This window comes from Ranitomeya imitator, chromosome 7, assembly GCF_032444005.1.
Source record: "Ranitomeya imitator isolate aRanImi1 chromosome 7, aRanImi1.pri, whole genome shotgun sequence".
Lineage (NCBI taxonomy): Eukaryota > Metazoa > Chordata > Amphibia > Anura > Dendrobatidae > Ranitomeya > Ranitomeya imitator.
In genome coordinates this window covers 137,776,983-137,793,437 of record NC_091288.1, presented here as the reverse complement: position 1 = coordinate 137,793,437, position 16,455 = coordinate 137,776,983, and the positions used below count along the sequence as shown (strand labels likewise).

Below are 16,455 nucleotides of genomic sequence, written 5' to 3'. Positions count from 1 at the left end.
TGTTTCACCTGCATGGAGAGCTCCTTTGACCGCATGTTTACTTCACAGCAAAACCTTCCAAATGCAAGCATCACACCTCAAATCAACTCCAGGCCTTTTATCTGCTTAATTGAGAATGACATAACGAAGGGATTGCCCACACCTGTCCATGAAATAGCCTTGGAGGCAATTGTCCAATTACTTTTGGTCCCTTTAAAAACAGGATGGCACATATTAAGGAGCTGAAACTCCTAAACCCTTCATCCAATTTTAATGTGGATACCCTTAAATTAAAGCTGAAAGTCTGATCTTCAACTGCATCTGAATTGTTTTGTTTAAAATTCATTGTGGTAATGTCTATAACCAAAATTAGAAACATGTTGTCTCTGTTCAAATATATATGGACCTAACTGTAGGCTACTTTCACACATCAGTTATTTTCCGTCAGGCAGGATCCGGTGAATTTGTGGAAAAATGGATCCGTTGCAAATAGTGAAAAACTGATGCAACTGATCCGTTTTTTAGAGAGAGAGAACGGAAAATGTGCATGATTTCAATGGAAAAAATTCATGAAAAACCGGATTCGGAGGCCGGATTCATAATTTCACATCTGTTTCATACATTTTTTGCCGGATCCGTCGCTGTGCGTTTTTTCACCAGACAGAAAAAACTTTCCTCTTTACGTTTTCTCTGTCCGCCGGAATCATTTTTTTTTTTACGGATCCGGCAAAAAACAGATGAAACATGTGGCCATCTGGCGCAATCTGGTCGCTAATACAGCTGTGAGAAAAAAAACTGATCCGGCGACAAAAAAAAACAGATCCGTTTTTTTCAAAACTCGCCTAACTATCCATATATCTATCTACATCTATCTCATTCCTTCTGTCTGTCTGTCTATGTGTGTAATGGAATGTGGGTTGGACAAATGTAAAAGAGGAGGTTGGACAAGACATGACATCACAAATCTTTTTTTTGTTCAATACATCTTTATTTAGCTTTCAAAAACGCATACAAAACCGCATCAAAAACCACATCAAAAATGCACCTGCTTTTTCTGCCAAGACCTGCGGATTTAGTGCAGAAAAATCCGCAGGCAAATCTGCAACGTGTGCACATACCCTGACTGTTAAGGATTGCTATTTCCACTAGATGGCACTAGAGTTCTAGTCCTCTTCCTCTCTGAAGAGACAATTTGCTTTGTATTGTGTAATGGCTACCCTATCCTAGTGTTTCATCACCCATCCCCTGCAGACTGTGAGCCCTCGCAGGCAGGGTCCTCCCTCCTTATGTACCCGTGTGCCTTGTTATCTGCTCATGTTTAATGTATTTGTCTATATTTGCCCCGTACTCACATGTAAAGCGCCATGCAATAAATGGCGCTATAAAAATGCATAATAATAATAATAATAGCTGTGCCTGACTGTGCAAGAACATGGTCTGGTCACACCACAGCTCCTGGGCAGGGGAGGAAGCAATAGAGTATACAGACATTACATCATGGGATCACAAATAATTCTTTTTTTGAGTTAAAACATTGCTAAAAAACAGGCAGGGAAATGTTTTACCTTCCAGAAAGAATCAGCTGTGATCCCTTTCTGTAATGTCTGTATACTCTTCTTCCTCCACTGCCCAGGAGCTGTGGTATCTAGTGAATAAAATGAACGTTTGTTAGTCGGAAACCCCTTTAAGTATTTGTCTTATCATGATGTGGTATTTGACTGTTTCACCCTCCCAGAAGCTCTAATCACAGGACTGAATGTGGGAGGGATATAATCTGCAGCCCTCACCTGAGCAGAATTTTCACCACACTGCTCTTCTGTCTGTGCCATGGCTGCTGTTGCTGGGCCGGCTGAGTCACTAAGTCTGATTAAGCTGACTGGTTGCATCAGTGTCATCCCCTCTTTCATGTACTGAATGTGGATAGGTCAGGTCACCACTGGAGTTAACCCCTGCAAAGAGCAGGAATCTAAATAGAACAAATTTAGTGACTGGAGTGAAGGAGAGGCCCATCTGGCATTTGCCAGAATTGCCAGATGGCCAATCCGGCCCTATGTCCAGCATAATGATAACTCTCTACACTAGGAGGGACAGCACATTGATAAAGTGCCCATGTTTATTGTCAGATTAGTATGTTTGCAAATTATCTGATAATAGTATAGGATGCATGTGAAGCATGCAATATACCGTACATATAAGTATGTATTTTTTTAAGGATTTTTTTAATGATTTTTGAATTTGGTTTAACTGTAAGGCTATGCGTACACGTTGCGGATTAGGCTTAGGAATTTCTGGTGCGGATTCTGCCTCTCCGGGCAGAAAACGCACCTGGGGATTTGTCGTGTTTTTTGTGCGGTTCCGCAGCGTCTTTTGTGCATTTTTGCTGCGGTTTTCTTGCGGATTTGCTACGTTTTTTACCCCTGCGGTTTTCTATAATGGAATGGGTCCAAAAATGCTGCAGATTCACAAAAAAGTGACATGCTACTTCTTTTAAACCGCAGCGTTTCCACAGCGGATTTTCCGCAAAGTGTGCACAGCATTTTTTTTTCTCATTGATTTACATTGTACTGTAAATCAATTGCGGATCTGCAGCGTTTCTGCACTGCAAAAAACGCTGCGGATCTGCAGAGAATCCGCAACGTGTGCGCACATACCTTAAAGGTGAGGGTCTTTCAGGATCTTAGGGGTGCGACGAGGAGGAAAGGGGGCACCATATCTTGTATTATGGTGGTAACACTGCTGAGAGGTAGAAACATTTATTAGGGATAACATCTGGGACAGTGCCTAATGTTGCTTGTTTTTATCGGATGCCTGTACACCTTTTTCTGGTTTATATTTGTATAATATATGCAGTATTATATTATAGGTCTCACATTCCTTCGTGTTTTAGAGACTTTTTAAGTACACCAAAAGAAAACATAGACTAAATTTTGGGATTTTCTATGGATGCTCATAATGTAAACTCTTTAAAGGTAACCTGTCACCTCGTTTTTAGCTGTTTCACTGGCCCTGGTTTGGTGTTAGTGAAGCAATATGGATCACTAACATGTTTTTGTGAAAGAAAAGCTCCAAGTATTGGGTTTAAAAAACACTTTATATCACTAGAGGATTCCCTCCTTTTCTTTCAGTCATGGTAGTGGCGATTTTATCTTTTCAGTCACGGATCAGTCAGTGTACTTGTGAATTTATGCATGCCCAAAGGATTGCATTTCATTGCTGTGACTGGCTGACGTCATGGCATCCACATAGCAAATCCCCTGGGCCTGTGCACTGACACTGTGTGTACAGCCCCAGCTTCATGTCAGATGTGCGCATGCGCTGGAGTGGAGGGGGACACAGTGTCGTGCATAGCGTGCGCTCACACATCATGTAGCCCCTAACTCAGATCGGCTCTGGCACGTGCGCATCTGACATGAAGATGCGGCTGTACACCCGGTGTCAGCGCGGGATTTGATACGGTCTAGTCATAGCAGTCACCTGCAATCCTGCGGGTATGCCTAACTTCAAAAATATACTGAATGATTCGTGACTGAAAAGATGAAGTAAGATGGTTAGCAAGGCCAAAAAAAGGCATTTGTCCATCCAGTTCAGCCTATATTCCGTCATGCTAAATCCCCAGATCTACGTCCTTCTAAAGAACTTAATAACTGTTAGATACAATATTGTTATTCTCCAGGAAGACATCCAGGCCTCTCTTGAACCCCTCTACTGAGTTCGCCATCATCACCACCTCAGGCAAGGAATTCCAGATTCTCACTGCCCTAACAGTAAAGAATCTTTGTTGGTGGAAAAACCTTCTCTCCTCCAGATGCAGAGAATGCTCCATTGTGACCATCACCTTCCTTGGTATAAACTGATCCTTGGAGAGAGATTTGTATTGTCCCCTTATATACTTACTAGCTATTGAACCCGTTCTACGCCCGGGTGGCGAGCATTTATATTGGTATATGGTCTCCATCATGTGCTGCTGCCATCCTGCGCCCGTTCTGTCATGTGCTGCTGCCATCCTGCGCCCGTTCTGTCATGTGCTGCTGCCATCCTGCGCCCGTTCTGTCATGTGCTGCTGCCATCCTGCGCCCGTTCTGTCATGTGCTGCTGCCATCCTGCGCCCGTTCTGTCATGTGCTGCTCCCATCCTGCTGCCATCCTGCGCCCGTTATGTCATGCGCTGCTGCCATCCTGCGCCCGTTCTGTCATGTGCTGCTGCCATCCTGCGCCCGTTCTGTCATGTGCTGCTGCCATCCTGCGCCCGTTCTGTCATGTGCTGCTGCCATCCTGCGCCCGTTCTGTCATGTGCTGCTGCCATCCTGCGCCCGTTCTGTCATGTGCTGCTGCCATCCTGCGCCCGTTCTGTCATGTGCTGCTGCCATCCTGCGCCCGTTCTGTCATGTGCTGCTGCCATCCTGCGCCCGTTCTGTCATGTGCTGCTGCCATCCAGCGCCCGTTCTGTCATGTGCTGCTGCCATCCCGCGCCCGTTCTGTCATGAGCTGCTGCCATCCCGCGCCCGTTCTGTCATGCGCTGCTGCCATCCCGCGCCCGTTCTGTCATGCGCTGCTGCCATCCTGCGCCCGTTCTGTCATGCGCTGCTGCCATCCTGCGCCCGTTCTGTCATGCGCTGCTGCCATCCTGCGCCCGTTCTGTCATGCGCTGCTGCCATCCTGCGCCCGTTCTGTCATGCGCTGCTGCCATCCTGCGCCCGTTCTGTCATGCGCTGCTGCCTTCCTGCGCCCGTTCTGTCATGTGCTGCTCCCATCCTGCGCCACTATTGTATTATATGCCCCCGTATGCTGCTGCCATATATAAAAAAAAAAACCATACTCACCTATCGTCCGGCTCCACTGCAGGTGTGTCTTCAAGAAAATGGCGCCGGAAAGCGCGGACTGCGCAGGCGCTGATTCCGGCAGCAGGAATCGGTGCCTGCGCAGTCCGCACTCTCCGGCGCCATTTTCTTGAAGACACACCTGCAGTGGAGCCGGAGTGTGTCTTCAAGAAAATGGTGCCGGAAAGCGCGGACTGCGCAGTCGCCGATTCCGGCAGCAGGAATCGGCGCCTGCGCAGTCCGCGCTCTCCGGCGCCATTTTCTTGAAGACACACCTGCAGTGGAGCCGGAGTGTGTCTTCAAGAAAATGGTGCCGGAAAGCGCGGACTGCGCAGTCGCCGATTCCGGCAGCAGGAATCGGCGCCTGCGCAGTCCGCGCTCTCCGGCGCCATTTTCTTGAAGACACACCTGCAGTGGAGCCGGAGTGTGTCTTCAAGAAAATGGTGCCGGAAAGCGCGGACTGCGCAGTCGCCGATTCCGGCAGCAGGAATCGGCGCCTGCGCAATCCGCGCTCTCCGGCGCCATTTTCTTGAAGACACACCTGCAGTGGAGCCAGAGTGTGTGTTCAAGAAAATGGCGCCGGAAAGCGCGGACTGCGCAGGCGCCGATTCCGGCAGCAGGAATCGGCGCCTGCGCAGTCCGCGCTTTCCGGCGCCATTTTCTTGAACACACACTCCGGCTCCTCTGCCTGTGACTGGACTCTGTCACAGCAGAGGAGCCGGAAGACGGAGCCGCACGCAGCGCTGGAACGGAGGACAGGTGAATATACTTACCCTCCCTCCTGGCACGTCCACGGTCCCTGACTCCGGTGGAGATCGCGGTATGCGTTCAGTGCTTACGCATACCGCGATCTCCTGGGAGCGTCACTGTGTGGGGGCCAGACTGCGCCGGCGCTTGCGCCTGCGCAGTCTATAAAGGCTTCGGACAGAGTGACGCTCCCAGCGTTATATTATAGATATGATACATGGTTATTAGATGGCCCCTTAGTTTGTCTTTTTTCTAGAATAAATAATCCTAATTTTGCTAATCTCTCTGGGTATTGTAGTTCCCCCATCCTCTTTATTAATTTTGATGCCCTCCTTTGTACTCGCTCTAGTTCCATTATATCCTTCCTGAGCACTGGTGCCCAAAACTGTACACAGTACTCCATGTGTGGTCTAACCAGGGATTTGTACAGAGGCAGTATAATGCTCTCGTAATGTGTATCCAGACCTCTTTTAATGCACCACATGATCCTGTTTGCCATGGCAGCCGCTATCTGGCACTGACTGCTCCAGGAAAGTTTCATTAACTAGGATCCCTAACTCCTTCTCCATGTCAGTTTTACCCAGTGGTTTCTTGTTCAGTGTGTAAGGATGACAATGAATCACTGATTGATTGATTGATACGCAACTATCTTATGGTTATCAAACCATTCAGTCAAACCCATTAATCCCTGGAATTTTGGATCTTTGCAGGATTTTTACATTATTGGCATTAAAATTGATTTGTGCTTTTTAATGGCAAGACCAATCTATGTTTCTGTGAGGCAGTGAGGGGGATCATATGCGAGGGTCGATATGTATTCCCTAGGATGCGGACAGAGACCTATTAGACCCACTGGAGTGCCTTGTGCTCACAGCAGGACGCCTGTGAGTCACAAGGCAAAGTAAAAGTAAGTATTGACCTGATCAAGCTATTTGACCAAGGCAATATTCAGGAAAACCCATTAAGGGCTTTTATTTTTGAAGGGGACTACAGGATGGTAGTGGGGCGTTCCACTTCCTCCAAGCCGGTTCTTACAAGTGGCCCATGGCCTAAGATTCCAATTAAAAACCCTGCAGTATAGGGTTTGGGTGTGTCAGTGTGGAGTTTGCAAGGTGCAGAGAAGACAGCTCTGCAAAAGCTCAGCCTGTGGGAGGGAACACAACACCAAGCAGAGCGAACTCCTGGCACCCCGCAGCATTATACAGTTGTGCAATCGCCCTCAGCAACAGGCCACATTTACGGACTGTCTTGTTTCCCGGCTGCAATGTGGAGGATACCGTTTGTTTTCTTTACAAGTTTTGGACATTAAAGGGAACCTGTCACCCCCAAAATTGAAGGTGAGCTAAGCCCATAGGCATCAGGGGCTTATCTACAGTATTCTGTAATGCTGTAGATATGCCCCCGATGTCACCTGAAAGATGAGAAAAAGAGGTTAGATTATACTCATCCAGGGGCGATCCCGCTGCGGTTCTGGTCTGATGGACGTCGCGGTCCGGTCCAGGGCCTCCCATCTTCTTACGATTACATACTCTTCTTGTCTTCACACTGCGGATCCGGCGCAGGAATACCTTGCCTGCCCTGTTGAGGGCAGAGCAAAGTACTGCAGTGCTCAAGCGCCAGGAAAGGTCAGAGAAGCCCGGCGCCTGCGCAGTGCAGTACGCCTGCGCCGGAGCCGCAGCGTGAAGACAAGAAGAGCACATCATCTTAAGAAGATGGGAGGCCCTGGACCGGACCGCGATGCCCATCGGATCTGAACCGCAGCGGGACCACCCCTGGGTGAGAATAACATAACCTCTTTTTCTCATCTTTCAGGATACATCAGGGGCTTATCTACAGCATTAAAGAATGCTGTAGATAAGTCCCTGATACCGGGGGGCTTAGCTCACCTTCAATTTTGGGGGTGACTGGTTCCTTTTAAACCCACGTTTACTTTGAACTCTCCTGGGTGACTGCTTCTTCACTGCACAGTGAGGACCCCGCCGCACTACAGTTTCTTTCTATTGTGAGGCAGTGACCGCTGTTACAGCTAGGGGGTGCTGTATGGGCTCCTCAGGATACGCTTGGAGGCAGGGCCGTATTTAGAGTTTCTGCTGCCCTAGGCACTTTTAGTGCTGCCTCCCCCATTGGTGAGTATGACACTATCCACAGTGACTTTGGCAAGAATCGCTGTTGTGAAAGTCGCCTTTTGCAGCAGATCGGGCAGTTTTTCTGCATCTGCCATGTAACGGATCACTTACGGCAACATTGCGTTTGGTTTCATTCATTCCCTATGGGATTTGCGGTACTTGCTGTGATCTGGGAAATGCTATACCATACCTCCCAACTTTTGAAGAAGGGAAAAAGGTGTAAAGGTTGCGGCGCACGTAGTGCGCCACTGCAAATTTTAGGCCACGCCTCTGGCCACACCCATTTCACAACTAATCACACCCATATCCAAGTCCCAACCACACTCATTCAGCACTGCTGATCACACTGTTTCATATACAATAATTAAAACCAAAAAAATATGGCCACGCAGTGCTCCATACTGTATAATGGCTACGCAGTGCTCCACATACTGTATAATGGCCCTACATGATGCTCCATACTGTATAATGGCCACACATGATGCTCCATACTGTATAATGGCCACACATGATGCTCAATACTGTATAATGACCTCACATGATGCTCAATACTGTATAATGACCGCACATGATGCTCCATACTGTATAATGACCTCACATGATGCTCAATACTGTATAATGACCTCACATGATGCTCAATACTGTATAATGGCCGCACATGATGCTCCATACTTTATAATGGCCCCACATGATGCTCCATACCTCACATGATGCTCCATACTTTATAATGGCCCCACATGATGCTCCATATTGTATAATGACTGCACATGATGCTCCATACTGTATAATGACCTCACATGATGCTCAATACTGTATAATGACTGCACATGATGCTCCATACTGTATAATGACTTCACATGTTGCTCAATACTGTGTAATGGCCATACATGATGCTCCATACTTTATAATGGCCCCACATGATGCTCCATACTGTATAATGACCTCACATGATGCTCCATATTGTATAATGACCGCACATGATGCTCCATACTGTGTAATGGCCATACATGATGCTCCATACTGTATAATGGCCCCACATGATGCTCCATATTGTATAATGACCGCACATGATGCTCCATACTGTATAATGGCCATACATGATGCTCCATACTGTATAATGGCCCCACATGATGCTCCATATTGTATAATGACCGCACATGATGCTCCATACTGTATAATGGCCATACATGATGCTCCATACTGTATAATGGCCCCACATGATGCTCCATATTGTATAATGACCGCACATGATGCTCCATGCTGTATAATGGCCATACATGATGCTCCATACTGTATAATGGCCCCACATGATGCTCCATATTGTATAATGGCCCCACATGATGCTCCATATTGTATAATGACCGCACATGATGCTCCATATTGTTTAATGGCCATGGCTCATATCCCCCCTCCTCCTGTACGCATGGCTCATATCCCCCCCCTCCTCCTGTATGAATGGCTCATAATTTCACCCCCCCGAATGCATGGCTGATGGCTCATAATTCCCCCCCCCTGTATGCATGGCTGATGGCTCATAATCCCCCCCCCCACTGTATGCATGGCTGATGGCTCATAATCCCCCCCCCCGTATGCATGGCTGATGGCTCATAATCCCCCCCCCCCGTATGCATGGCTGATGGCTCATAATTCTCCCCCCTCCCTCCCTCCCTATAAATGGCTCATCTCTCCACCCCCTCCCCCGCTCCTTCTCCCGGGCCATCTTGCATGGCGCGGGTGGCTTACCATCCTCCCCCCGCCCCCCGTCCCTCATACTCACCTGTCAGCTGCCTGTCCCACACGCCGCGCCGACATCCCTCCGGCTCTGTCCCGCCGCAGCGCCTTGTTCCTGAGTGAGCGGTCATGTGGTACCGCTAATTAAGGTCATGAATATGCGCATATTCATGACCTTAATTAGCGGTACCACATGACCGCTCACTCAGGACGCGCTACAGACGCTGAGACCAGGCATCGCTGGAGCAGGTGAGTATCGTCTTCAAGGAGGGTGGGTTGGACTCGGAGACTTGGAGGTGGGGGGGGCTGGGGGGCGGGGCCGTCGGTCGCGTTTTTGACCCGGGACTTATAAAAAATAAAAAAATAAAAAAAACCACCTTGCTCAGGTGCCGCCCCCCGCAATGTCGCCGCCCTAGGCACGTGCCCTCACATGCCTAGTGGCAAATACGGCCCTGCTTGGAGGCGTAACTGTGGTGGTGAGACAATGACCAGTGTGATGAATAGCCGTTATGTATCACAGAGGTGGGTGGCCCTGTGATGGAAGCCTGGGCGTGTTTTGCTCAGCAGATATACTGCTGATGGATTTGCTTTACATTGGGAGGCTTCCAGGTGACTTGGAGAGCTGGGAAGGTCCAGTTAGCTACATACCCACCCAAGGGGGTGTGTCTGAACACCCAAAATGAAGCCTGTGTGTGGTTGTGTGTTTGAGGACCTGCGGTGATGTCACGATCACCTGACTATCATGTGATAGGTACCTAGGTGTGGTTACAGCTATGTAATGGAGGTGTGTTTGGCACATGGGTGGAGAGTGTGGGAGTCTGTCAGTGTGGACAGATTTCCATGTGTCCAGGCTGGACACTACACAGTGGTCTGTAAGCAGTGAAGAAGTCGTCTTCCTGCGCGTGTGGTTCCAGACCAAACCTGTTTGCTGGACATCGCACAACCTGGGGAAGGAGTATCGGCTAGTCTAAAGGTACCGTTACACTAAGCGACGCTGCAGCGATATAGACAACGAGCCGATCGCTGCAGCGTCGCTGTTTAGGTCGCTTAGGGTACTTTCACACTAGCGTTTTTTTAAATCTGTCACAATGCGTCGTTTTGCAGAAAAAACGCATCCTGCAAAAGTGCTTGCAGGATGCGTTTTTTCCCCATACACTTCTATTGACGACGCATTTGCGTCGTGCTTTGGCGGACCGTCGGGAGAAAAAAAACCTACATGTAACGTTTTTTTCTCCCGACGGACCGCTTTTTCCGCCCCCACCTCCCCGCACCTTACAATGGGGCAGCAGATGCGCCGGAAAAATGCATCCGCTGCCTCCATTGTGCAATGCAGCAAACGCTAGCGTCGGAATCTCTCCCCGACGCATTGCGACGGGGAGATTCCGACGCTAGTGTGAAAGAAGCCTTAGAGACGTCAAACACGGCAACTCCAGAACGATGCAGGAGCGATCCAGTGACGTAACGGCGACTCACTTATCGTTCTCACTGGTTGTTAGCTCCATGTAAAAACATTGCTGGCGTCGTTGCTTTTGCTGTCAAACATGACGATACACGCCGACCTGACGACGAAATAAAGTTCTGGACTTCTAGCTCCGACCAGCGATGTCACAGCGGGATCCTGATCGCTGCTGCGTGTCAAACACAACGAGATCGCTATCCAGGACGCTGCAACTTGACGGATCGCTGTCGTTCTCGTTGTAAAGTTGCTCAGTGTGAAGGTACCTTTAGCCAGAGGAAGGAGGTCTGTAAAATACCTCCGGAGTGGACGGTCTGATAACCGTGAGTGATACTGACCAGGGTCAGTGAGAGACTGTGTTTATGGGATACCTCTGAGGATAAGAGGCATCCGGGAACCTGTGTGGCCGGCACCAACAGGTAATGGACGGGAATCCGTGTTATGCTGACTGGGGTCAGTAAGAGACTGTGTTTTTATATAGAGCTGAATGTTTAACAGGCAATGTACTTGCGGCTGCATACTACTTGGATCCCAGGGAGCGGTTTATGCTGTTTACTAATAAACCAAATGGATCCCTTTTAACCCTGAGTGTCCCAGCGACCAGCAAAGTGAATGTCCCCCAACACACTCAGTAAGCGCTGCACTACACTGTGTATTTTAAAGGGGACCTGTCACCAGAAAAAACGCTGTTAACATGCAGAAATAGGTTTAATCTGCAGGCTAATAGCGTTATTATGCTGCCCAGCACCCGCACTTAGCCGAGCACTGAAGGAAGAAAATTAACTTAATTCTCCCCGCCAATATTCGGTATTCAGTCATCGCTCTGAAAATACAGAGCAGCAGCTCCCTCAGCATTATAGCCGTCTGTCAGTGCCGGGTGCGCAGTTACAGCCATCGCTATGTATTCTCTGAGCGGTGAATGAAACCACGCCAATGCTGACCCCATGACTGAAACCGGAAAGCTGCTGGGGAGAAAAAAATTTAATTTCCTCCCTGCTGCGTTCGGCAAAGTGCGGGTGTCGGGCAGGTTAGTAACGCTATTGACCTGCAGATTAACTCCATATCTGCAGGTTATTAGTGTTTGTTTCTGGTGACAGTTTCCCTTTAAGGCAGCATGTAAAGTATTGTTACTTATTTTGCTCTTCTCCCTTTATTGGCATTCTGTTACTTCTTGCGCTCTTCTCCCTTTATAGGCATTCTGTTACTTCTTGCGCTCTTCTCCCTTTATAGGCGTTCTGTTACTACTTGTGCTCTTCTCCCTTTGTAGGCATTCTGTTACTTATTACGCTCTTCTCCCTTTATAGGCATTCTGTTACTTATTATTCTCTTCTCCCTTTATAGGCATTCTGTTACTTCTTGCGCTCTTCTCCCTTTATAGGCATTCTGTTACTTCTTGTGCTCTTCTCCCTTTATAGGCATTCTGTTACTGCTTGTGCTCTTCTCCCTTTATAGACATTCTGTTACTTCTTGCGCTCTTCTCCCTTTATAGGCATTCTGTTACTTCTTGCGCTCTTCTCCCTTTATAGGCATTCTGTTACTTCTTGCGCTCTTCACCCTTTAAAGGCATTCTGTTACTTCTTGCGCTCTTCTCCCTTTATAGGCATTCTGTTACTTCTTGCGCTCTTCTCCCTTTATAGGCATTCTGTTACTACTTGCGCTCTTCTCCCTTTATAGGCATTCTGTTACTTCTTGTGCTCTTCTCCCTTTATAGGCATTCTGTTGCTTACTTTGCTCTTCTCCCTTTATAGGCATTCTGTTACTTATTGTGCTCTTCTCCCTTTATAGGCATTCTGTTACTTATTGTGCTCTTCTCCCTTTATAGGCATTCTATTACTTATTGTGCTGTTCTCCCTTTATAGGCATTCTGTTACTTATTGTGCTCTTCTCCCTTTATAGGCATTCTGTTACTTATTGTGCTCTTCTCCCTTTATAGGCATTCTGTTACTTATTGTGCTCTTCTCCCTTTATAGGCATTCTGTTACTTATTGTGCTCTTCTCCCTTTATAGGCATTCTGTTACTTATTGTGCTCTTCTCCCTTTATAGGCATTCTGTTGGTGACACCAAAGTCCCGTTTTGCCTTCAGTCATGTGTCAAGCCTCTGAAGTATGCAATTGCCGTTAATGATCTCAGCACAGAGTTGGTGCACAGATATGTTGGAAAAGAACCTAGTGGTTTAAGATTCAATAAATTGTTTTTGAATGAAGATGGTAAGTTATGTTTTTTTGTTTTAGTAAAATATTAACATTTTCAGGAAAATTGGAATAGTGATGAGCGAATGTGCTTGGATAAGGTGTTATCTGAGGATGCTCTGGTGCTAACCACGTGTCTTTGGTGCGCTCCAAATATATATTGAAGTCCCCTCGGCTGCGTGTCTTGTGGCTGTTTGACATCCGCAACACATGCACTGATTGTATTTGTTGCAGTTGTCTTAACAGCCATGAGACACTCAGCCGCTGAAACTCGAACATATTATTCGAGCACTCCGAAGACACTCTGTTAGCAATCAGCATGCTCAGATAACACCTTATCACTATTGGGGAATCATCATTTCCTTTAAAAAATAATCACTTTTTAGCAAAACTTTTATGGTTGAAGGAAATATATATTCCATCTAGTTGAGTGTAAAGTTCTGTGACGTTAGGACCTCACCCATAAGCCAGGTGACACATAAAGTATGGTAGATATTTAGTAATTCTTTTGGGTCATATAAATGTAGTTTTTTCTCCCCAATATGAACAAATCAGTGTTCAAAAGATTGCTTAAAATTGGTGATGTTCAAAATGTAGGCTTACTCACTGTTGCGAAATTTTAGCCCTAAACAATTTTTATAAATGGGGATTAGGGTTAAAAGCAGAGACTATGGGGTTTGGCAATATGTCAGCTATCTTCAATAATAATAATAATCTTTATTTTTATATAGCGCTAACACATTCCGCAGCGCTTTACAGTTTGAACACATTATCATCTCTGTCCCCGATGGGGCTCACAATCTAAATTCCCTATCAGTATGTCTTTGGAATGTGGGAGGAAACCAGAGTGCCCGGAGGAAACCCACGCAAACACGGAGAGAACATACAAACTCTTTGCAGATGTTGTCCTTGGTGGGATTTGAACCCAGGACTCCAGCGCTGCAGGGCTGCTGTGCTATCGACTGCGCCACTGTGCTGCCCAACAATAATGCTAACCTTTAAAGTTCAAAGGTTTAAAAAAGAATTTGAATGGCTATAAATGTGCACCAGAGACAAAAACACGGTGTGAGTTCCCCTGTATTTTTGACAACCAGCCAGACAAAACTCACAGCTTGGGGCTGCAACTCTCAGCTGTTGGCTTCAGCAAGGCTGGTTAGCAAGAATAGAGGGGTCCTCACACTTTTTTAAATAATTTAAATAATTTGTTTTAAATATTTATTTACAGCACAGGAGCCGGCTACTAAATACACCCAACAGACGCTCCTGCTCTCGCTGTTATTAGCGTTGTCCCATCCACTGACACCAGTGACTGGAGATAAACTTTATACCTCCGATCACAGCCGCAAGCTCACGCTGTCTTTTGGAAGCGTGGGAACCGCAGCTCTTTGACCGGTGGGGATGATTTCACCGTCTATCAGAAGCTGTTTGCTGCCCGGCCATGAGCATGACAAACACCCGATGTTCGCGCAGCCAAACCCGAACAGTAACACGGATTTCCTGTTGAAGTCCGTGTGCGGTGTCCGTGCCCGAGCAGTAGGTTCTGTATGGGGACGTCAAACTTTACTGTTCGGGTTCGCCCATCTCTAGATATAATCAAATGTAATACAGAGCAATAGATTACTGAAGTAGTGAACTAAATAGTAGCACAGTGACTCTCAATTCAAACCATAGTGATCAATGACTGCTACTATGGCATTGTCTTTAAGCAGATGTCTTTGGTGTATGTCGTTGCCTTTAAGCCATTTTCTTTGATTTGTGGCATTGTCTTTAAGCAATTGTCCTTGGTGTTTGGCATTGCCATTAATTACTTGTCTTTTCTTATACTATTAGTGCAGAGATTCATTCATGCTTTATACTGGTCATTGTTCTACTATAAAGGGGTTTTCAGAACAATAATGTATGTCCAGCAGAATTGATCTCCAGCAATGTGTAAGCATAACATCTTGAGTTCTGGTGTATTCGCTATATATATATATTAGTAAGGGATCTGAATGTATTCAGATGGGCACAAAACAATCACTAATAGATCATTCTTTCCCCAAACAGTATCCTGTTATCAGCAGCACATGTGCCATTTACCCCGCAAAAGTTTGGGCACCCTTGGAGATTTTTGACCAAGGTTTCAGACCTTCATTAGGCTGTTATTATTATGGGTTGTTCACTCTCATCGTTAGAAAAGGCCAGGCGATGCAAAAGCTGAGAAATTATAAGAACTCTTCCCTCTCTAACCTTTTGCGAAAAACAGCAGCCGTGGGTTCCTCTAAGGCCAGGATCACACACAGCGAGATACGGCCGAGTCTCGCAGGTTAAAACCAAGCTCTGACACCGGCACTCCAGAGCGGAGCGTGCGGCCGCATAGCAATACATGGAGCCACACGCTCCGCTCTGGAGTGCCGGTGCCAGAGCTTGGTTTTAACCAGCGAGACTCGGCCGTATCTCGCTGTAGTGTGACTCCGGCCTAAGAAGCTGCCTGCCAAGCACTCTGAAAAAGAAAATGGTGCAGGCACACAAAGCAGGAGAAGACTATAAGAAGATAGCAAAGCGTTTTCAAGTTGCTTTTTCCTCAGTTCGAAATGTAATTAAGAAATGACAGCAGGAGCAGTGGAGGTCCAGATAAGGTCTGGAAGGCCAAGAAACATTTATCTGAGAGCTGCTTGTAGGATTGCTAGAAAGGCAAATCAGAACGCCACCTTGACTGCAAGACTTTCTGAAAGATTTAGTAGACTCTGGAGTTGTGGTTTTACTGTTCAGAGACCCCTGCTCTAATATAGCCTTCATGGAAAAGTCATAAGAAGAAAACCTCTCCTACAACTCTGACAGCTGCATTTAACATGCGCTTCCTGCAATCGCGCTGGAAATCTGCCCATTGGTGATCCCCGTCACGTGTTCGCGGGTCACCGATGGGTTGGCATGACAACCAGAGGTCTCCTACAGACCTATATGTTTGTCACTGCTGGCTTGCTATGAGCGTCGCCCGGTGGTTGGTGCTCATGGAGTAATTCTGCTACATACAGGCGATCTGATCGTCTATATGTAGCAGAGCCGATCGGGTTATGGCAGCTTCTAGCCTCCCATGGAGACTATTAAAGCTTGCCAAAAGTGAAAAAAAAAAATTAAAATTAAAATATAAACAAATATAAAACTTCAAATCACCTGCCTTTTGCCCCATTCAAAATAAAACAATAATAAAAAAAAAAAATCAAACCTACACATATTTACTATCACCGTGTTCAGAATCGCCCGATCTATCAATAAAAAAAAAATTAACCTGATCGCTATATGGTGTAGCGAGAAAAAAAGTAAAAACTCCAGAATTAGGTTTTTTTTGGGTTGCCACAGTATTGCATTAAAATGCAATAACAGGTGATCCAAAGAACGTATCAGCAAGAAAATGGTATAATTTAAAACGT

At 46.7% G+C, this 16,455-nt stretch overlaps 1 protein-coding gene across 2 annotated transcripts in view; it reads left to right on the top strand.

The window, feature by feature from the left end:
- Nucleotides 1–16,455, top strand: part of GLS (glutaminase) — a 618,398-nt gene that overhangs the window by 163,200 nt on the left and 438,743 nt on the right. For both annotated transcript variants that reach the window (XM_069733841.1, XM_069733840.1), the window contains exon 6: nt 12,900–13,063. In XM_069733841.1, the coding sequence (XP_069589942.1) occupies nt 12,900–13,063 (164 nt within the window). The remainder of the gene's footprint in view (nt 1–12,899; nt 13,064–16,455) is intronic.